The sequence below is a fragment of the Rhinolophus hipposideros genome (genome assembly GCF_964194185.1).
Source record: "Rhinolophus hipposideros genome assembly, chromosome: 7".
Lineage (NCBI taxonomy): Eukaryota > Metazoa > Chordata > Mammalia > Chiroptera > Rhinolophidae > Rhinolophus > Rhinolophus hipposideros.
In genome coordinates this window covers 1,437,328-1,460,574 of record NC_138053.1, presented here as the reverse complement: position 1 = coordinate 1,460,574, position 23,247 = coordinate 1,437,328, and the positions used below count along the sequence as shown (strand labels likewise).

Here is a 23,247-nt window from a genome sequence, read left to right as displayed (position 1 = left end):
CGGGACAAAGCATGCGAAGGCCTCCCGGACACTGCCCGTGCCTTCCTTCTCTATTTCCCCTCTCCACACACCCCCACCCCCACTCAACTCTAGACATGCCAAACTGTTTAGTCCACAGCACCCCATCCCCTCTGCACCTACATCTATCTTCCTAATTTTCCAATGTTTCAAACTCTAGCTCTCTTATTCTTAGACATCACTCCAACCTTCAAATTCTGTTCAGCCCTAGAATTACTGTCTTAGACCTTGCTACTGAGGGAGGGAGGTAGAATATCATAGTGGTTTACTAGTCAGACAAAACCTAGACCATTTGAAGACATCTTCTTATACAATGATAGTTATCAAGTATATACTATATGGCAGACAAGAAAATAAAGGCTTTAGATGGATGAACTTATTGAATCTTATAGATCCCAAGAAACAAGATACCCATCAAGAAGGGCTCCTGGTGGCTAAGTGGGCTCAAGTTTAAAAGCAGAGCCCAGCAGCCGTTTCTAAACACGCAAGCCCTCACTTCAGGGAGAAGCTGCACTGAGCTGCCTGCCTGCAGTGTTCTTGCCGTCCGAGTCAACCCTTATAAAGAAGTACCTGGGATTGTTCAACAAATAGGATTGAGACTTTCTCCGTCCATCTGGAGCCACACAGCTATATCCTCATTAGCATCTTCACCAACCAACAAGAGCGGCTCCATTCTGACCAATCAGGACAGGGCTTAATGGACCAATCTGAGGCAGGACAGATAGCCCAGGAAATTGACAACCCCCTCCAGGGTACAACGTGAGGGGCCTCACTGGTTACACAAGTAACAAGTGACTATACCCAGCACCTGCAGCTGGAGAGAAACAAGAGCAAGTTTCATCCAGCAAACTCATCCCTATCACCGAGACCTGACTTTTAGCTTATTTTAATGTCTTTATAATCTCATTTGCATTGTGGTTACTACATTCCCATCATGTACCTGACTCCATGACAGTTCCAGGCAAACAAAAATAAGGAAGAAAAAGCAGGAAACGGAGTGTCCCATCTGAGGGGAGGAGATGAATGCCCATGTCAATGGCACATCAACAATTCTGCCCGGAAGGGATTAAAAACCGCTGACTGTGACTTCCTTGGCATGACTCGTTCAAGTTTGCCCTCATTTTCCTCTCAAGTGTATACTTTCATTTTCAATAAATCACTTTTGTTTTCCTGCATCTGTTTCGCTCTTGAAATTTTCCCTGCCAAGGATAAGAACCCAGTCACCAATGCTCCGGGGCGAGTCCTCTCTTGGACATCCCCATGAGCCTCTGGCGACAAATCAAATGGCGAGGATTTGCATGAGGACACATCGACCAGGGACCAGAGGCGGGGACTTCTCTCTGTATAAGTCAGCTTCCCACTGGCTGGGGGAGCGAGATCATCCTTTCCACGGAAGACTGAAGACTGCATTTCCCTGATGGAGCTGAAACACCACAGAGGTCTTGCCAAGAACAGAGCAGGCAGAGCTCTCTAGCCAGAGGGCCCTGGCCTGAGGGCCGCCTCACAGCCATGCCAATGCATAAGTGAACTGTAACACTCTTGAGCTGTTCCACAGTGGTACTGTATCATGACTGAGCTGTCTGCACTGAATAAAGTTTCCTTCTTTACCACACACCAAACTGGGGATTCCTGTTGGCAATGAATTGGCACCAATGACCAATGGTCAACAGTCTTCATAACAACTATAGAAAGCAGTTGCTGTTATTATCTCCTACTTTAGAGATGAGAAAACTGAAGCACAGGGAGTGAGATAACTTGCCCACAGACATACATACATAATTACATAATACATACATAATTACACAATACATACATAATTCATAGTTGAGACACTATGAGTCCATGAAAAGTTAGTGTTATTCACAAAGAGGTCGTCCTACAATCGGAGGACTTTGGCACAACCCTAGAACTGATGTTCTTAAGTTCCACAGCCTCCTCCACAGTGAACAACTCAGGCAATTTTGCGTGATGCATAACAATGATCAGGCAGAAAGCAGCTCAAGAATATGTTTGAAGGAACCTCAAAGAAAATGCCAAAAAACACGAAAAAGAAGAGCCAAGGAGTAATAACATCCATCACTGACTTTAGAATACTACATCCAGTATAAAATTAAAACTCAAGACATATTCGAAAACTGCGGTAACCTAACAATAATGAAAAACAAAAACTGGTGGTTTATTTTTATTTCACACTGTAATAGAAAAAAATATACAAAGTCTGACAATTACGTTCACGAACTCATCCTAGAAAAAGTGCTGCACACCTCATTGCTGAATATCACTACGGTCCCCTTCGAAGAATTCCCCTTGGAAAGCTATGCACTGACGCCAGCACCTAGTCCACCCTTCAAAGCAATTTTAAAACTCCTTTTCTGGAAAGACCATCAGAGCTATCATCGCATTACCCTTGATGTCCTGAATGTCACCAAAATGTCTTCCTTTCAACACTTCTTTTATCTTCAGGTAAAGAAAGAAGTCATTGGGGGCCAGATCAGGTGAGTAGGGAGGGTGTTTCAACATAGTTATTTGTTTACTGGCTAAAAACTCCCTCACAGACAGTTCTGTGTGAGCTGGTGCATTGTCGTGATGCAAGAGCCATGAACTATTGGCGAAAAGTTCAGGTCATCTAACTTTTTTATGCAGTCTTTTCAGAACCTCCAAATAGTAAACTTGGTTAACTATTTGTCCAGTTGGTACAAATTCATAATGAATAATCCCTCTGATATCAAAAAAGGTTAGCAACATCGTTTTGACTCTTGATTTGGACGGATGGGACTTTTGTGGTCATGGAGAATTGGCTGATTTCCATTGTGCACTTTGATGCTTTGTTTCAGGGTGGTATTGGTACACTCATGTTTCATCACCAATGATAACACAGCCTAAAACATCATCTTGCCTCTCCAAAAAGTCTTCGCAAACTTTGACTCTCTTTTGCTTTTGATCATTGGTGAGCTCCTTCAGGACCACTTTTGTACACACCTTTCTCATGCCAAGATTTTCAGTGAAGATTTTCTTCACTGTTTCTCTATTGTTGTTTACTTGGTCTGCTATGCTTCTCAGAGTTAACCGATTTTGATGCACAATTCGATGAATTTTTGCAATGTTCTCGTCAATTCTGCTCATTACTGGCCACCTTGACCTCTCTTCATCAGTGACATGTTCTCTCCCCTCAGAAAAACGCTTAATCCTTTTGTACACTGCCATTTTCTTCATGGCATTATCCCCATAAACTTGGACTAACATGTCCCTGATTTCACATCCACTCTTGCCAAATTTAACAAGAAATTTAATGTTTGTTCGTTACTATAATTCAAGCTCAGACATTCTCGCAACAGCACACAAAAATACGCAACAATAATAATGAATACCACTCAGCAAGACACTGCCACACGTCAACACAAACACAGCTGTGAGACACTGATATACCAAGGTTATGAAACCTTAGCAAGTTGTTTGTACCATGTTTTCCTAAAAATAAGACCTAACTGAACAATCAGCTCAAATGCGTCTTTTGGAACAAAAATTAATTTATTTCACTATAGTAAAAAATTAATAATTTTACTATAAGACTGGGTATAATATAATATAATACTGGGTCTTATATTAATTTTTGCTCCAAAAGATGCATTAGAACTGATTGTCTAGCTAGGTCTTTTTTTCAGGCAAACAGGGTACAATGTAAGTGCATGTTGGCAAGTTCACAAACGTAACTGTCAGATCTCGTATATCTTTATCCCAGATTTAGTGGTTTTATGAGAGATTTTTTTCATCAGAAAACTGACTTATCATAAACTCTGTGCTTAAAGCTCATAAAGTCCAAAATCATTTCGTTTCAAAAACTACTTTACATAGCTGTCCAAATTTTTCATTTGTGCTTTTCTCCAGTGCCCTCTAATGGATATAAGATAAAAAGGCAAAGAAAAAATACACCCACAAATTATTCCAAACTTTTATTGTATACTTGAAATTTGCTGAGATTAGATATCAAGTGTTCTCAAGACACACACATACACGAAAGGTAACTATGTGAGGTAATGGATGTGTTAACTTGATTATTTCAGTGCACATACATGTATGAAATCATCAAATTATAACTTTAAAAAACATCACATTGTACAACGTCATTTGTCAATCATACCTCAACAGAGTTGGGGGAAAAAATTATCCTGAACTCTTTACCCACTACAAATAAAGGTTTAAATATCTTCTCATATTCTGGTGGAAAAATCCAAAATCTCTCTAAATCAGTTATCGCATGTACTGAAATCTATCCTTTTTTAATATAGTTTCACCACTGAAAATTACTCACATTTTTAATTAAGAGCCATAAAATTATACATTTGTTTTGATCCAGTAGATCAATTTGGGGAAAATATAACCTAGGAAAATATTAACATACCTTTAAAAAGTAAAAAAGGTCTCAGACCAGCACTAATTTTAACAGCAGAAAACCTGAAACAGACTAAATGACCAACTCTAGGAAAATGTATAAGCAAATGTAAAATGTTTAAACAAACTTCTCGTTTTTATATCTGTCAGGCTTGTAGAGACTATAATGCATTTTCACATACATGATCTCATCTGACTCAGAAAAACTCTGTAAGGAAAGCAGAGGTTGCAGTCCGTGTTTCTCAGACAAGGGGGATGGAGGCTAGGGAAGGATAAACTGTGCCCGTAGATCACCAAGTGACAACCTGGCGGGATTAGGCCCAGAACCTACATTCCACATACTTGTCATTCTTAACAGCAACTCTGCCACGGCTCCTAAAATACAACAGCTACTAAAAATGACAGAGACACACCAATACAGGGAAGTATTGGGAAATAAGTAACAAAATGCTGCAACAACAGAAAAGATAGATGGATATCCAAATTCAGAAAACAATTTTAGATATTACAGTTTTACATTCATCAGAATATTTTTTGATTATGAGCTTTACAAAAGAAGCCAAACAACCCAATATAAAAAAAGACAGCGTGTAGTAAAGAATTTGGTCTTACACAAAGAGAAGTCTGGCCTTTGTCCCCAGTTCCTGGAAAGTAACACCTACACCCTTGGAACTTCCAAGTGGTAGGAGTATTTACTCTGATATTCATGGTGGGCCCCTCAGACTGAACTTGACAATTTATGCTAATGAGGTGACTCATGCCACAGTGGGAGTGAAGGACTGGAAACTTAGTGCAACCACACGGGCAATCAGTCAGTCATGCCTACACAATGAAGCCCCAATAAAACCTGTGAACACTGAAGCTCACATGAGCTTCCAGGATTGGCAATACCCCATGTGTATTGTTACAAACCCATGCTGGGAGGATAACACATCCTGAGGACAACAAACAAATGCTTCTTAGACTCTGCTCTATGTATCAGTTCCTTTGGCTAATTTTCTGTACCCTTTCCCAGCAGCAAACTGTAACCTGAGGATAATAGCATTCAGGAAGTTCTAGCAAATTATCAAACCTGTGGGTGGTGTTTAGGAATCTCCTAAAATTGGTGTCGGAAGTGAAAGCAGTCTTGGGGACTGTGGCCTCAGACCCTCTAGTATGTCTAACTCCAGGTAGACAGAAAGAAATGGCTGACAGGAAAAAAAAGTTCAAGCTCACTCAATATAAAATGCAAACTAAAATCAGGCTATTATTTTTCACCTGTCAGGTTGGCAAGATTTAAAAGTTTGGTTAATACCTGGGGTTGGCAAGGGAAAAAGGAATTCTCTTCTCTCTCCTATACTGTAAGAAGAAATAAAAATCTTTTCAACTTTTTACAGGGCAATTTGGGAATACTTATCAAACTATAAAATTACCTTTGGTCTAGAAAATTTCAATTTTACAATTTTTTTCTTGAGATAAATTTATACCAGCCACAAAATATATAAGAGCAAGAGTGTTCATTATGGAAATTAGAAAACAACATGTTAATCAACAAGAGTCAAACAAATTATGGATTGCTACATAGACATTAAAATGTATATGACAGGACTGTCGAAAAAAAGCGGTCTGTAGACTTGGAGTACAAAATGATCCCATCTGTCGAACAACGAAGTTATACTAAAATACACGTGTGTTTATAAAGTCAGTAAAGTACATGGAAGAATATTGCGAAAATGTAAACCGTGGTTACTTGTGAAAAGTAACTGAGAAAGAATAAGGATAGGGGTCTGTATTCTTTGAATTTTTTAAACGTGTGTAAACAGGGGTTTTAAATTAAATGAAACTCCAAAGAGGGGGCCAGATCAAGTTATAAATTTTCAAAGAAAATATCTGAGAACCAATTTAACAACTTTAAAAATGCCTCCCTCACACCAAGGATATGAAAGCGTACAGACTATGGAGGTAACGAGAGAGGATTCTTACAGATTCCTTTGGAGAATGATGAGTTGCCCCCTGCCTCAAATGGAGCGAGTATGTGGGGGTGGGTACCTGCCTCTTACCTCAGGCCCCAGGAGAATGGCTCCAACAGGGCCTCTCGAAGAAGCTGCTATGTCTTTCCCTGCACTCAGAGGGCATCACAGATTGGTGCAGGACTCCTGCCCACAAAATCCAGATGGCAAAAGGAGTGATTAGTGGCTTTAGCAAGTAAGCACTACTGCTGGGCAGGAAACAGCCTGTCCTCCCCGAATGAAGAACTCTGGAATATGGTGTACAGCATAGGGAATAGAGCAATGGAATGGTAACAGCTATGTACGATGTCAGAGAGATAGTAGATTGGGGGACGGGAGTTGTCACTTTGTGAGGGGTGCAAATGTCTAATTAGTACATTGTTTTGTATATCTGAAACTGGAAAAAAAAGAACTCTGGAGTGTTCCCTTGGGAGCAGGGTGGAGCTGGGAGAGACCCCAGAACCTGACCAATGGGCAACTAGAGAGCAGATGACAGACCTCAAAAGAGAGGAAGCCAGCGATACAGGGCTCAGAGGAAGGAGTAAGCAAACACCTGAAGCACACTTCTCAGAGTACTCTTGCTGAATACAAGGGACCAGGTCAGGGGACAGCCATGGACTATGTCTCCAAAGAAGCACTGAAAATGTTGACTGGAAGAGCCCATTTTAACACCTGACGAGAGAGCACAAAGTCATCCTGTGACTGTGCCAAGAAAGAACTTCCTGCTTCTCTCTCTCCTGCCCACGCCCACCCACTCCCCAAATCCTAAGGTGATCCAAGTAGAAGCTAGCAGACAGGCCAGAAAGCAGACCATAAAGAAGAAGTTTCACCTCAGAATTAAATTGGAAGCGCTCATTTAGTGTATTTAGTACTCCTCAGTACTTCACGGGACTGCACATCCTACTGCCCGATTAAGACTCTACGTTGAAAGTGCCTAGAATGCTTTCTTACACAGATGCCCAGAAAAGTCATGGAGCCTGCCAGAGTCTTCATCCCAAGACAGGAGAAGTAGTCCCCTTCTTCTGCAGGTTGAAAAGGGTAGCAAAACTTAAAAAAACCAGCTTTTTATGATAACTTCCCAAAAGTAATCCTTGCTGTAACACAGACTGTCTCATTATTTATTACTTTTAAAGATTTTTCTCTAAAAATTTTAAATGAGATTATAAAGACTATCTGAGACTATAACAAACATTTTTATAGTAAGAGATTTAGGTGCATATGAAACAAAATTTAAATATTCCAAATACTAATTGTGATTTTTCTAGGGAGATGGAATTATTGGTAGGTTTTTGCCTTTTCTCTACTTTCTAAATTTTCATTATTATAGCTGTGTTTATTTGTGAAAAAATTTTAACTAGGCAAAATTAATGTTAAATTTATTTCCTTAAATTACCATTTGTTATGGTAGGGGACTACCCAGAGTAAAATTAGAGGGTCCTCACATTTTATGCAAGGAATACATTCTTAAGACCTTATATAATTCAAAACTAGTCATTCACCAAGTAGTCCTATCAAAAAATAGGAGATATTCTCAAATGGCAATATCATAAATAGTTTATAATTCAGTTGACACTAGTTTTTGTTTTGTTTCGGGTGCATGGGGAGTAGTTCCCCTCATATTTTTTATTTCAACCCCTCAAAAATGTTGAAAGGTACAATGAAGACCCATATTACCTTTACCTAGATTCACAACTTTTACATGATCATTATCCATCATCCATCCATGCACACACACACTTATATAATACACATGCATGCATGTATGTATGTATGTGTGTATATGTGTATGTATGTCTGTATATACAATTTTGTTAAACCACTTGAAAGTTATGTTGCAAACACCATGACAATTCACCCTTAAAATATTGCAGAAATCATCTCCTAAAAAAGGACATAATCCTACAATGAAGAAAAAATTTTTAAATCCAATATTATCTAATGAAAAATCCATTTCAAATATCATCAAATGTCCAGACAACGGCCTTTTCTCTTAGATTCAAGATCAAAGTTTACACAATGCATTTGATTATGTTTCATAGTCGTTTTTAATCTTAGAACAGTCCCACCCCTTGTTTTATCGTTATCGTTAACGATATCGACTGTTTAAAGAGCCTGGTCAGTTGTCTCATGGACTGTCCCACATTCTGGATTTATCTGATTGTTTCCCCATGATTAGATTCAGGCTAGACTTTTTGACACAAAACTACATAAATGATGTTGTATGCCTCTTGCTATACACCATATCAGGAGGCACATAAGGTTAAGTAGTAATACAAATGATGATGCTAAATTTGATTCTTTGGTATAGATGGGAGTCATCTAATCCCTCCATTTATTAAGGTACATTTTTCCCTTTGTAATTAGTAAATAATCTGTGGGGTATTTTTCCCCACTGATTTTTTTTTGGCATGTCTAAGTTGTTTTGTTTCTGGGATGATATTTTGCGACTATGTGAGTCTGTTCCCCAAAGGCATTTCACTCAATCCTTGCTTAAATCAATTACACCAGGAGAATTATAAACAGATGATCTTCTAATTCTATCACACCTTCTATGTTAATTGCCTTGAAACTTTCTGCAGACTTGCTTCTGTGCTTCTCCTCTGTGTAGCACAAGGATTGATTTTTTTTTTAATTCAATGTAACACAATCCATTATGTTCATCATATAATCATTGGGGTCATTTTTAATACTCAAATTGTCCCAAATTTGGCCTGTGGGAAACCCTTCCAGGGGATTCCTCTGTCCTTTTGACCTATCTCCATCAGTCACTGAGGACCTACTTGCTCAACAAGATGTCCAGGCCCATATGTTCCTCTACTTTCCACAACCCAGGCATCAGCCATTTCTTCAAGTAGCCTGGGTTCCTTTCAGAGGGAAATGATATTTAGAAAACAAGATATGAGTGCTTGTTTGTTTCTAGGTCTGTGGCATAGTTAAGACGGTATCTGGCCTTTGCCCCAAGTTTCTGGCACAGAGCTTCAAAAAACCTAGGCATTAAAACAAAAACAAAAAACAAACAAAAACAAAAAAACAAAAAAAACCCCTAGGCATTTCCTAAGTGTTATACTAATGAGGTGATTCATAGGGGGGCCAGATAGCTTCAGGATGGGGGCTGGTTACCAGAAAGACCAACCACAAAAATGCAACTTTGGGCCAGTGGGATCTATCTACAGGGCATGTGGCTAGAGACTGAATTCAATCAAATGACCAATGACATAATCAACCTGCCTACATAATGAAACCTCTGGATGAAAATTCTGAATGCTCATGCTCAGTAGAGCTTCCCAGCCATGAACACACTGATATGGAAAGGCCCAGATTCCATGAGGAAAGGGCACAGAAATTCTGGGTCTCTTCCTTATCCCTTCACTCCCAGAACGTGCCCTGTTTTCTCGATTTGGTTGTTTATCATTTGTATCCTCTGTAATAAAACTGTAATCATAAGCATAGTGCTTTCAGTGAGTTCTGAGTCATTCTATCAAATTATCAAACCTGAGGGAACCATGAGAATCCCCAAATTTATAACCAGTTGATCAGAAATGCAGGGGGGCCCGCAAAGCTTACAGCTGCCATCTGAAGAGGGGACAGTCTCATGCAGGACTATGCCCTAAACCTGTCAGAACTGAATTGAACTGCAGCTCATTTGAATTGAACTAGATGTTAGTTGGTGTCAGAACGTGAAAGGTCCTTCCTATGAAGACAGCTACAAAATATTGTTTACACACACATACACTTGAATCATAAATTTGTAAATATAATGACAATAAACATATTTTTTTTAAATCTTGAGTTCACATCAGCCTCCAAATCAAATCCAACACCACGTGGAAATCACATTAATGCATATGAATACACCTTATTATTTTTCACACTGCACAACATTAGATCCTGTGGCTATATGCTTCTCTGTACATTGTTGGCTACCTATGCTGCGAGGCATAACCTCGTGCAGACGCTGTCTTGCATATGTGAAGATTATCTTCTCAGCAAATCCATCAAACGGGCCTGCTGGGTAAATACATGTGAAGGTGGCAGACTGCTAATGGCCCTTCCACCGGGGGGCATCACTCTGGACTCCTAACAGTAAGGTGTGAGTGCCTGGTTCCCCAGGGCCTCAGCAAGTGTGCATGCTGCCCAAGTTTTGAATTTTTTGCTACTTTGATAGGTGAGATGTGTATGTCACTGCAGTTTTAATTTGAGCGTTTTTTTCATACATTTAAAATATTATTTGTAGAGCTTTCTATGAGATTTGCCTATTCGTGTGTTTTGCCATTTTTTTTCCTGTTAGGTTTTAGGTCTATTTTTTTTTCATTCAATTTTTAAGATGTCTTTGTGGAGTAGAAAAGTTAACCCCTTCTTTATAAGGGGCAGATATTTCCCTCACTTTATCATTTGTCTTTTGATTTTGCTTATAGCCATGCAAATCTTTCTAAAATCACTGATAAATTCAATCTTTTATTACTTCTAGATTGTGAATCATATAGAAAACCTTTTTCCAAGTTATAAAATAATGCATTTAATTACATTATTTACATTTTTTAAAACATTTAGATTTCTGACCCATTTAGAGTTTGATATATGTGTGAAGTACAGAGCTAATTTCATCTTTTCACAAGTAGCTATCCAGTTGTTAACATCATTTGCCTTAAAAGTGTATTTTCCCCCTGGGGAAAAGAGATGCCACCTTTAATCATATATGAAATTCCCATATAGTTCTGAGTCTATTCCTGAATTTGTATTGTTACATTGATCTGTCTCATCAGGAACTATTACAGTTTTAATTGTAGATATCTTTTAGTAAGTTTCAATATCTGATAGAGCTAATTATTCTCATCACTATTTTTGCCAAGGTTTTCTTAACTATTGTAGCATGTTATTTTTCCACATAAATCAACCAGTCTACCACCAGAAAAAAATTCACTGGAATTTTTAATGAACTGCATCAAATTTATGTATTAACTTAAAAAAACTGACATCTTTGCAATACTGAGTAGCCAGATCTAAAACCAGGAATGTCTTTCCATTTGTACAAGAGACTTTTACAGCTTCAAAAAATGTTCCAAACTTTTCCTCACATGGTGTATTTCTTTCTAAACGCACTCCTAGGTTCCTCTTGGTCACTCACTTGGCTGGTGTAAATGAAGTCTTCCACTACAGCCTCTAGTAGGTTACTGATTAAAACTATAAAGGCTTTTTGACTTTTTATCTTACTCTATACTGCTACCTCACTCAATCCTTTCATTTGAGTTTGTAGCAATTCTCTCATTGATTTTCTTGGATTTTTCCATAGTTTTACTTCTTCTATTTCTAAAACTATGTACTTAATGCATTTTCAGTTTAGAATATTCTCATTTCTTGAGAAATTATCAGCCAAGAATAATATACCCAGCAAAGATATCCTTTAGATATCAAGAAGGAATAAAGCCCTTTCCAGACATACAGAAGCTGAGGGAATTTTCTAATACACGACCTGCACTACAAGAAATACTAAAGGAGGCTATCCGACCACCATCAACAGGGACAATTTGTGGCAACCAAAACATAAAAAGGGGGAGAGTAAAGGCCTAAACCGGAATATGGGAATGAAGAAAGTAAGCGTGCTGAAGAAAATGGAATACTCTAAATATCAAACTTTCTTTTACATAAACTTAATGGTAACCACTCAAAAAAAATCCAGAACTGAAATATGTACTGTAATAAAAGAAAAACCAGAGGGAAACATCATAGAATACCACCACACAGAAATAAGGGACAACAACAAAAAGGCAAAGAAACAATGGAAACAAAACCTTACCAGAAAACTACAGATAGAATGACAGGAAATCCTCACGTATCAATAATCACCCTAAAGGTAAATGGACTGAACTCACCAATAAAAAGGCACAGAGTAGCAGATTGGATCAAAAAACTAAACCCAACCGCATGCTGTCTCCAAGAGACACATCTCAGCTACAAGGACAAGCATAGACTCAAAGTGAAAGGGTGGAAATTGACACTCCAAGCAAATGGTACCCAGAGAAAATCAGGTGTAGCCATAATGATATCAGATGAAACACACTTCAGAGTGAAAAAGGTAACAAGAGATAAAGATGGACATTTCATAATGGTAAAGGGGAATACACAACAAGAAGACATAACAGTCATCAACATTTATGCCTCAAATCAGGGAGCACTGAAATATACCAAGCAACTACTAAAAGAACTAAATGGAGAAATTGACCAAAACACAATTGCACTAGGGGACTTAAATACATCATTGACAGCTATGGATAGATGATCCAAACAGAAAATAAATCACGAAACAGCAGCTCTAAATGACACATTAGATGAAATGGATAAAATTTACATATACAGAGCACTTCATCCTAAAACATCAGACTGTACATTCTTTTCAAGTGTACATGGAACATTCTCAAGGATAGACCATATATTGGGACATAAAATCAGCAAATTTAAGAAGACTGAAATCATACCAGGCATATTCTCTGATCACAAGGTTTGAAATTGGATATCAACTGCAAAAAGAAAGCAGGAAAAACACAAATACATGGAGATTAAACAAAATACTTTTAAAGAACGACTGGGTCAAAGAAGAAATTAGAGGAGAGATCAAAAAATACATAGAAACTTCAACAAACAACAAATGCTGGCGCGGATGTGGAGAAAAAAGAACGCTAGTGCACTGTTGGTGGGACTGCAGATTAGTGCAGCCACTATGGAAAACAGTATGGAGGTATCTCAGGAATCTGAAAATGGAACTACCCTATGATCCAGTAATTCCACTCCTAGGCATCTACCCGGAGAAATCCAAAACTCCAATTCAAAAATCTGTATGCACTCCTATGTTTATTGCAGCACTTTACACAATAGCCAAGATATGGAAACAACCAAAATGCCCATCGGTAGATGACTGGATTAAGAAGCTGTGGTACATTTATACAATGGAGTATTACGCAGCCATAAAGAAGAAAGAAATCTTATCATTTGCAGCAACATGGATGGATCTAGAGAACATTATGTTAAGTGAAATAAGTCAGAAAGAGAAAGACAAGTACCATATGATCTCACTTATATATGGAATCTAAAGAAAAGACTATGTGAATGAACTAATCAGAGTCAGTTTTGGGGACGCAGAGAAAAAACCGAGAGTGGTTAGATGGGTGTGTGGGAGGGGGTTGGGGATAAGGGGAAAGGTGAAGGGATTTGGAAGCAGCTGGTAACCACAAGATGGCTTCAGGGTTTTTCTTTTGAAAATTAATTTGGGGAAGGTATTCTATAATGTTGTAAAGACTTTGTTGGGTATCCGATGGACATGCGTCCTATTTGGGAGACCACCTCAGGGATACTGTGGATACCTGATCATGGCATTGTACATCAGAAGCTAAACATTAATGAATGCCAACTATAATTTTATATATATAATGTGATGGTTCAGTGTGAGGTCGGAGGGATAGTGGATGGGGGGAAGGGGGTTCACAGTATGAGGGATATAAATGATGAACGTCTAAGTATTACCTTGTTTTGTACACCTGAAACTAATAAATAAATTAATTAATAAAAGAAAAAAAAAAAAATACATAGAAACAAATGACAATGAAAATACATCCTACCAAAATTTTTGGGATGCAATGAAAGCAGTTTTAAGAGGGAAATTTATATCATTACATTATAATCATTATTGAGAAATTTATATCTCAAGAAACAAGAAAAATCCCAAATAAATAACCTCATGTTACACCATAAAGAACTAGAAAAAGAAGAACAAGTGAAACCCAAGGTCAGCAGAAGAAAGGAAATAATGAAAATCAGAGCAGAACTAAATGACACAGAGAACAAAAAGACAATAGAAAAAATTAATGTGACAAAGAGCTGGTTCTTTGAAAAGATTAACAAATTGACAAACCCTTGGCTAGACTCACTAAGATAAAAAGAGAAAAGACACTAATTAACAAAATCAGAAATGAAAAAGGGGAAGTTATCATGGACACCACAGAAATACAAAAGATCACCCAAGAATACTCTGAAGGACTATATGCCACCAAATTCAATAACCTAGAAGAAATGGAAAAGTTCTTAGAAACATATAGCCTTCCAAGGCTGAACCATGAAGAACTGGAAAATCTAAACAGACCGATCACCAGTAACGAAACTGAATCATCATCCAAAACCTTCCCAAAAGCAAAAGTCCGGAACCAGATGGCTTCACTAGTGAATTCTGCCAAACCTTCAAAGAGGATCTAATACCAATCCTGCTCAAACTCTTCCAAAAAACTGAAGAAGAGACAGTACTCCCTAACTCATTTTATGAGGCCAACATTACCCTGATACCAAAACCTGGTAAGGACAACACAAAAAAAGAAATCTACAGACCTATATCTCTGATGAATACTGATGCAAAAATCCTGAACAAAATTCTAGCAAATCGAATACAACAATGCATTAAAAAGATTATTCATCACGACCAATTGGTGTTCATCCCCGGGACACTAGAATGGTTCAACATCCGCAAATCCATCAATGTGATTCATCACATAAACAAAATAAAGGACAAAAATCATATGATTATATCAATTGATGCAGAAAAAGCATTTGGCAAGATACAACATCCATTTATGATTAAAACACTTAATAAAACAGGTATAGAAGGAAAATACCTTAACATAATAAAGGCCATAGGTGACAAGCCCTCAGCTAATCTCATAATTAATTGTGAAAAACTGAAGCCCTTTGCTCTACGTGTTGAAAGTCCTTGCCAGAGCAATCAGGCAATTGAAAGACATAAAAGGCATCCAAATTGGGAATGAGGAAGTTAAACTATCACTCTTTGCAGATGACATGATGCTATCTATAGAAAACCCTCAAGACTCCACCAAAAAGCTGTTAGACACAAGGAATACAGTAAAGTTGCTGGCTACAAAAATCAACGTACAAAAGTCCGTTGCATTCCTATATACTAACAATGAAATCTCAAAAAAAGAAATACAAAAAACAACTCCCTTTGCAATTGCAGCAAAAAGAATAAAATACCTAGGAATAAACTTAACCAAGGATGCGAAGGACCTATATGCTGAAAACTATAGGACATTTTTGAAAGAAATTGAAGAAGACACAAAGAAATAGAAAGACATTCCATGCTCATGGATTGGAAGAATCAATACAGTTAAAATGGCCATACTACCCAAAGCAATCTACAGATTTAATGCAATCCCCATCAAAATCCTAATGACATTTTTTAAAGAAATAGAACAAAAAATTATCAGATTTGTTTGGAACCACAAAAGACCCCGAACAGCCAAAGCAATCTTAAGAAAAAAGAACAATACTGAAGGTATGGCACTCCCTGTCTTTAGCTTGTAATACAGGGCTACAATAATCAAAACAGCATGGTATTGGCAGAAAAACAGACACATAGACCAATGGAATAGAGAACCGAGAAATAAAACCACATAAATACGGACAGATAATTTTTGACAAAGAATCTAAAAACATAAAATGGAGGAAAGACAGCCTCTTCAATAAATGGTGCTGGGAGAATTGGATAGCCACCTGCAAAAGAATGAAATTGGACTGCTATCTGTCACTATGTATCAAAATTAATTCAAAATGGATCAAAGACTTAAGCATAAGACCTGACACAATAAACTACATAGAAGAAAACATAGGTACTAAACTTATGAACCTTGTGTTCAAAGAGCATTGTATGAATTTGACTCCAAAGGCAACGGAAGTAAAAGCTAAAATAAACAAATGGGACTATATGAAACTTAAAAGCTTCTGCACAGCAAAAGAAACCATCGACAAAATAAAGAGGCAACTGACTGAATGGGAAAAGATTTTTGCAAACAGTGCCTCCAATAAGGGGCTAATATCCAAAATGTACAAGGAATTCATGAAACTCAACAACAAAAAACAAACAACCCAATTGAAAAATGGGCAGAGGATCTGAAGAGACATTTCTCCAAAGAGGACATACAAATGGCAAATACACATATGAAAAAATGCTCAACATCACTAATCATCAGAGAAATGCAAATAAAAACCACAATGAGTTATCACCTCACCCCAGTCAGAATGGCTATCATCAACAAGACAAATAGTAACAAGTGTTGGAGAGGCTGTGGAGAAACAGGAACCCTCATACACTGTTGGTGGGAATGCGACTGCTGCAGCCATTATGGAAGGCAGTGTGGATGTTCCTCAAAAAATTACGAATAGAATTACCATATGACCCAGCAATCGCTCTCCTGGGTATCTACCCAAAAAATTTGAAAACATTTATACATAAAGACACGTGTGCTCCAATGTTCATTGAAGCTTTGTTTACGGTGGCCAAGACATGGAAACAACCAAAATGTCCTTCGATAGATAAATGGATAAAGAAGTTGTGGTATATATACACAATGGAATACTATTCGGCGGTTAGAAGATATAGGACATTTGTGACAACACGGATGGATCTTGAGAGTATAATTCTAAGCGAAATAAATCAGACAGAAAAAGCAGAGAACCCTATGATTTCACTGATATGTGGTATATAAACCAAAAACAACAAACAAATGAGAAACAAGAACTCATAGATACAGACAATAGTTTAGTGGTTACCAGAAGGTAAGGGGGGTGGGGGGAGGGAGATGAGGGTAAGGGGGATCAAATATATGGTGATGGAAGAAAAACTGACCCTGGGTGGTGAACACACAATGGGATTTATAGATGATGTAATACAGAATTGTACACCTGAAATCTATGTAATTTCACTAACAATTGTCACCATTTAAATTGTCACCAAATTAAAAAAAGAAAAGAATATTCTCATTTCTCAAAACTCACACGTAAATTAAGACTTTATATTTTTAATAACCATATATATTATTTGTATTTTAGATCACTGAAATTTGCGTTAAATCTACTGTACTGCGCATTCTCACATTCATGTAGTCACTGAGACATGACGTCCCAGACTAACATTTCCTACATACTGAGGACCTCCAGCCACGCTGTCCTCAACACCAGCAGGCCAAACTGCCGTCATCTCTAAGCCACACTCCATCTGTGCGACAGCGACACAGCTTTACACAAGTACTGCATGTGGAATCTCCACACTAATCAACCTCATTCTCTTCATCCTGTCATCTTCAGCCACAGCCATGAATGAAGTTCCTCCTACCATACAGCCTTCCTTGAGTATTCTATAATCCCATTTTCACAGGACCAGAAAGGGAAGATTTTTCACAAAGCTCAGTTAAAAATGGGAAGAAGGTATAAAACTATCAAGGCAGGAGGCAGGAGGAAATAAAACTGTCTAATAGGAGCTCAGATGGTCTCCACACTACTACAGAGTGACAGAGATTAGCAAGCTGCAGGATTCAAGTTCATATTCCCCATATTCACAGTACCTTTTCTTTCCTCACACGACTCACAATTGTGCCGAGGTCCTCAACGTCGACAACAGAAGGGACACTCGGCTGGTCCTCGGGACCTGACTCATCCGCACTGGCGCTCTCAATGGGTCCCTCCTGCTGGAACAGCAGTACTTCAGAAACACATTGTTCAAAGCACAAACCACCCTCCCTCCCAACTGTGAAAGTACTATTTGGATATGAAACACTTTTAGCTAGAGGTCAGCAAACTATGGCCCACAAGCGAAATCCAACCACCCTCGAGTCAAATCTGAAGGTCAAATCAAAGCCCATTATTTACATATTGTCTATGGCTACTTTCTTGATATAGTTGCAAAACTGATAGTTGCAACAGAAACCATATGGCCCACAAAGCTGAAAATATTTACAGGCTGGCCCTTTACAGAAAGTTTTCTGATAACTGTTTTAGACAAAGGACGAACCAGACTTGGTGAGGAATTAATGCAGGAATGATGAAAAGAAAGGAATCAAGCACGGCTCTTCGGTTTCTTTTTTAAATAACTGAGATGATGGTGGTGTTTACTAAGATGGGAAAGACTTTGGGAGAAACAGACTGGGAGAGTGGAAATGAAGAGCTCCATTCTGCATTTGTGAAATAAGAAATGCTTTAGATATCCACACAGAAATTTTAAAGAGGCAATTGCATATATGAGAACAAAATTCAGGATAGATGTTAGAGAAATACAAACCTAAGAATAAATGGCATACAGACAGAATTAAAGCCATGAAACTATGTATGATCATCCAGGAAGAAAGTATCAACAAACAACAGAACCTAGCACCAAGCTTTAAATGACTCCAACATGTAGAGGATAGATAAAGGGAGACGATCCCAAGTGAAAAAGGAAGAAAACCCTAAGAATGATGTCATGAAAGTCACAAGAAGATGATTCAAAGGAGTCAGTAATGTCCAACACTGTTCAGAGGTCAAGTAAAGTGAAGACAGAGAAATATCCATGAGGCTTGACAACATGAAGTCTCTTGGACCTATAAAAGTGAGGTAGAGAGCCAAACAGAGTAGGTGAGAGTTAACTGGAACTTCTGCTCCCAGCTGCAGGGGAGATTACATTAAAAAACTCTCCTGTAAAATATAACCAGAATTGAATAATATAACATTTTAAAAGCATCATCTTAAATGTATCACTGTGTTGACAAAAATGTACGGAATCCAAGTTTGAACTAAAAAGGGAATCTTAGGAGGTGAGTGAGAAATGGAGCTTACAAGTATCTGCTGAACTCTAGTGAATCTATTTTGGCAGCTGTACAGGACAAGGGAAGAGCAGGTAAAGCTGAGGAGGTGGTTCTAGGAGAATCTAACACAGAAGACCAGAGTCAGAGCGAGGACCTCCCACAAGGCTGCATCCCTGGTGTAAAGATAAACTAGAAATAAATATTCTCTGCAAGAGAGGAAAGAGCAAAAGAGGACAAAAATTGGGGGAAAGAACAGAACAAAGGACAGATGGTGAGAGGGAATTTATTCAGAGGTTCAAAGGTTTGTGAGAGGGGCTGAGAATAATTATATAATAAAAATTCAAAACCAAAGTAAAGTAGGGTTCCCAAAAGCAACACTCTGAACTAAAAGACAGTGGATCAATGCATTCAATTTCTGAAAGAAAATTACTCCCCTCTAGAATTCTATACTCAAGCAAAGCATTAATCAACTGTGAAAGTAGGATAAAGACATACAGATATGACAAATCTGAACATTTACATCCAAGACACCCTTTCTCATAATGCTACTGAAGAATGTACTCCGAAAAACAAGAGTCAACCAAGAAATAAGGAGATATGAGACACCAGAATCAGAGAATCCAACCCAGGAAGCTAGCTAAGGTAAAGCTGCGCATCACAGTAGATGAAGACACAAGACTTGTTCAACTGCATAAAGGCTTGGACACGCCAATGTGAAGCAGAAGATGACTCACGAAAGCCTCCAAGAATTCAATAAAAACTACACAATACTGGAAGACAATTTTCAGTTCTGTTTAGCATTTTGGAATGAATAGTAATGGTTATAGAAAAATCAAAGCAAATGTAGCAATTATCTTAAGGTAAATAAATGTATAAGAATGAAAATGTGACAATATAGTATACATGACAGATGTGAACATGTACACAATCACAATAATGAAACAACGAACACTGGTCTAATCAGAAAGTATTATGCAACTATACAAGAAAATGAGGGCCAGCCTGGGGGCTCAGGTGGTTGGAGCGCCGTGCTCCTCACGCCCAAGGATACCAGTTCTATTCCCACAGGGGCCAGGGAGCTGTGCCCTCTACATCTAAGATTGTGAACAACAGCTCTCCCTGGAGCTGGGTGAGCAGCCAGAGGTCAGCGTGAGCTGCCACTGGCTGCTGTGTGCTGCCATGGGCTACCGTGTGCTGCCAGGAGTGGCCAATGGTCAGCGTGAGCAGCAAGCAGCCAGAGTAAGTGGCTGGCAGCAGGTAAGAGCTGCCGTGAACCGCTGTGAGCGGCAGATCGACAACTGACTGACCGCCTCAGCCGGGGGAGCTCAAGGCTCCTAATACCAGCGTGGGCCGGGGAGCTGTGTGCTACACAACTAGACTGAGAATTAGATAGAATTAAGCAAAGGAGGTCAGTTTTTAATTATAAGCCTACACATACTATCTGAGGTTTTAAATATACAAGCGTCACTCTTAATTTTTAAAATATTCTTAATTTAAATTTTTTAAATGTTCAGAATAGTGGTGTCAATGGCAGAGTAGGTAATTCCAAGGGCCTATTCCCCCACAGAAAGACCTAAAAATTAAGCAAAAAACTAAGAGATTCCAACTTTGTCAGAATTCTGGGAATTAGTCAAAGGTTTATAACAAAGTAAACACTGAATTCAGAAAAAGGAAACTTCACAGTAACCACAAGATTGCCACGGGGTTACGGAAGTTAATTTGGAGAATGTAATCAATAATGTTGTAAAGCTTTTGTAGGGTATCCGATGGACACTTGTCTCATTAGGGAGACCACCTCAGGGACGATGTAGATGCCTGATCACTGCACTGTACACCTGAAGCTGAAGCTGAACAATAATGAATGCCAACTACAAGTTTATATGTATATAATATATATATATATGTATGTATGTATGCATGCATGTATATACTTACAAGAAGCAGAGTACAGCATTAGGAATAGAGACAGTGGAAAGGTAATGGCTCTGTGCGATGTCAGAGGGGTAGTGGATGGGGGTGGGGGTTCACACAGTGTGAGGGATATAAATGATAAACGTCTAAGTATTACTTTGTTTTGTGCACCTGAAACTAATATAAATAAATAAATAAATGAAACAATATATAACAAACAGAATAGATATCTTTGCAAGGAAATACTTTTAAGTGGATGTAGGGGAAGAGAAATTTAAGACCTTTACTTCCTAGTCCATGACACTTATAGCCTGCTTATTTTCCACCAATAAAAAAAAAATTGCTGTTTAACTTTAAAAAAAAAAAAGGAAAGTTCAAAAAAGCATTCTAGGAAAATGTCAAAACACTAGCTAAAGAAACAGACTTCAGAAATACACATGACAACAGACACAGTCTACAAAAATAGTTTTAAAAAGTCCCTAAATAAACAATTACAACCCACAGCGAACTATAAAAATAAACTCTGAGGAGGGGAAAGAATCTGATTTTCACATTCTAATATTCAAAATGTACAGTTTTCAACAAAACATTATGAAGCATACAGAGAAATAAATAGTATGGTCTATTCACAGGAGAAATTAAAGATAAACTGTCCCTGAGGAAACACACACATTGGACTTACTGGATAAAAACTTTTAAGTCAACTGTACTAAATATGCTCAAAGACGTAAAGAAACCCATGGAAAAAAAGCTGAAGAAACAGGAGAACAACAACTCAATAAATAGAGAATATCAACACAGATAAAAATTATGAAAAGGAAACACCAAGACATTCGTGAGCTGAAAAGCGTAATAACTGAACTGAAAATTTCACTAGGGGTTTTCAATAGCAGATTTGAGCAAGCAGAAGAGTCAGCAAACATGAAGACAGATCAGTTGAAACTGACCATTCTGAAAAATGAACCGAGCCTAAAGAACCTATAGGACTCCATCAACCATACCAACATATACAAAAGGAAAGTTTTAGAAGGAGAAGGAGAAAAAGAGCAAAAGTAATGGGAGAAATAATGGCTGAAAACTTCCCAAATGTGATAAAATACATGAATCTACAAATCCAAGAACCTCAATGAACTTGAAGAAAGATAAACTCAGAGAACCAAACTGAGAAACATTATGACCAAACTGTCAAGACAGTGACAACGAGAGAATCTTGAAAGCAGCAAGAGAAAAGTAACTCTTGACATACAAAGGATCTTCAAAAAGATAAGATTAACGGCTAATTTTTCATCAGGTACCTCACCTCAAAGGCCAGAAGGCAGTGGGATGACATATTTAAACCCTTGAAAGAAAAAAAAAAACACCTGTCAACCAAGGATTATATATCCAGCAAAACCATCCTTCAAAATTGAAAGAGAAATGGAGAATTCTCAAATAAACAAAAACTGAAGGAATTCATTACCAGAAGAGTTGTCCTGCAAGACAGGCTAAAAAGAGTCCTTCAGGCAGAAATGAAAATGACATCTGATAAAGACCCAAAGCTATATGAAGAAAGAACAGTGGTAAAGAGAACTACATAAGTAAATACAAAAGCCAGTATTATTGCATTTTTGGTTTGTAACTCTTTTTTTTAATCTATGTGAATTAAAAGACAAATGCATAAAACAATGCACTATGAATCCATGCTAATGGGAACACAATGTATAAAGTTGTAATTTGTAACAACACCATAGAGGGGAAGGGGAGAGGGGTGAATAGGAGCACAGTTTTTGTATACTGAAGTTTATTAATTCAAATAGAGTCTTATAAGTCAAAGAGGTTGACTGCAATCCCCAGGATAACTAGTCAATTCTCCATGTCCCCAGGTTCTGCATGGACAGTCAAAAAATATTTGAAAAAGCGTTACACTGTTGCTGGCATGTATTTAGGCCAATAATGTTTCCTCTGTACTGAATATGCACAGACTTTTTTTGGTCATTATTCCCTAAAATGTAACAACTATTAACACAGCATTTACATTGTATTAGGTATCATAAGTAACCTAGAGATGCACAGGAGGATGTGCATAGGTTATATGCAAATACTACACCATTTTATATACGGGACTGGAGCATCCACAGATTCTGGTAGCTGCAGGGGATCGTGGAACCAATTCCCTGCAGATACCAAGGGACAACTGTACCAAAAAACAACTAAAATGTACAGAAACAAAAATGAGAAAGAAATCAAAAGGGCATACCACCAAAAACAAAAATCAATAAAACACAGAAGGCGGCAGTAATGTAGAAATTGAGGAATAAAAATACATACGATACATAGAAAGCATAATGAAACGA

The 23,247-nt window shown here is 38.0% G+C and overlaps 1 protein-coding gene across 9 annotated transcripts in view; it reads right to left on the bottom strand.

Annotated features, from left to right (window-relative positions):
* Positions 1–23,247, bottom strand: part of LOC308499520 (S-adenosyl-L-methionine-dependent tRNA 4-demethylwyosine synthase TYW1-like) — a 193,637-nt gene that overhangs the window by 146,213 nt on the left and 24,177 nt on the right. For 3 of the 9 annotated variants that reach the window (XM_081053065.1, XM_081053067.1, XM_081053070.1), the window contains exon 7: positions 17,789–17,911. The exons of 1 other annotated variant lie outside the window; for it this stretch is intronic. In XM_081053065.1, coding sequence (XP_080909191.1) covers positions 17,789–17,911 — 123 coding nt within the window. The remainder of the gene's footprint in view (positions 1–17,788; positions 17,912–23,247) is intronic. 5 more of the 9 variants (XM_081053066.1, XM_081053073.1, XM_081053071.1 and 2 more) reach the window with 3 other exon arrangements.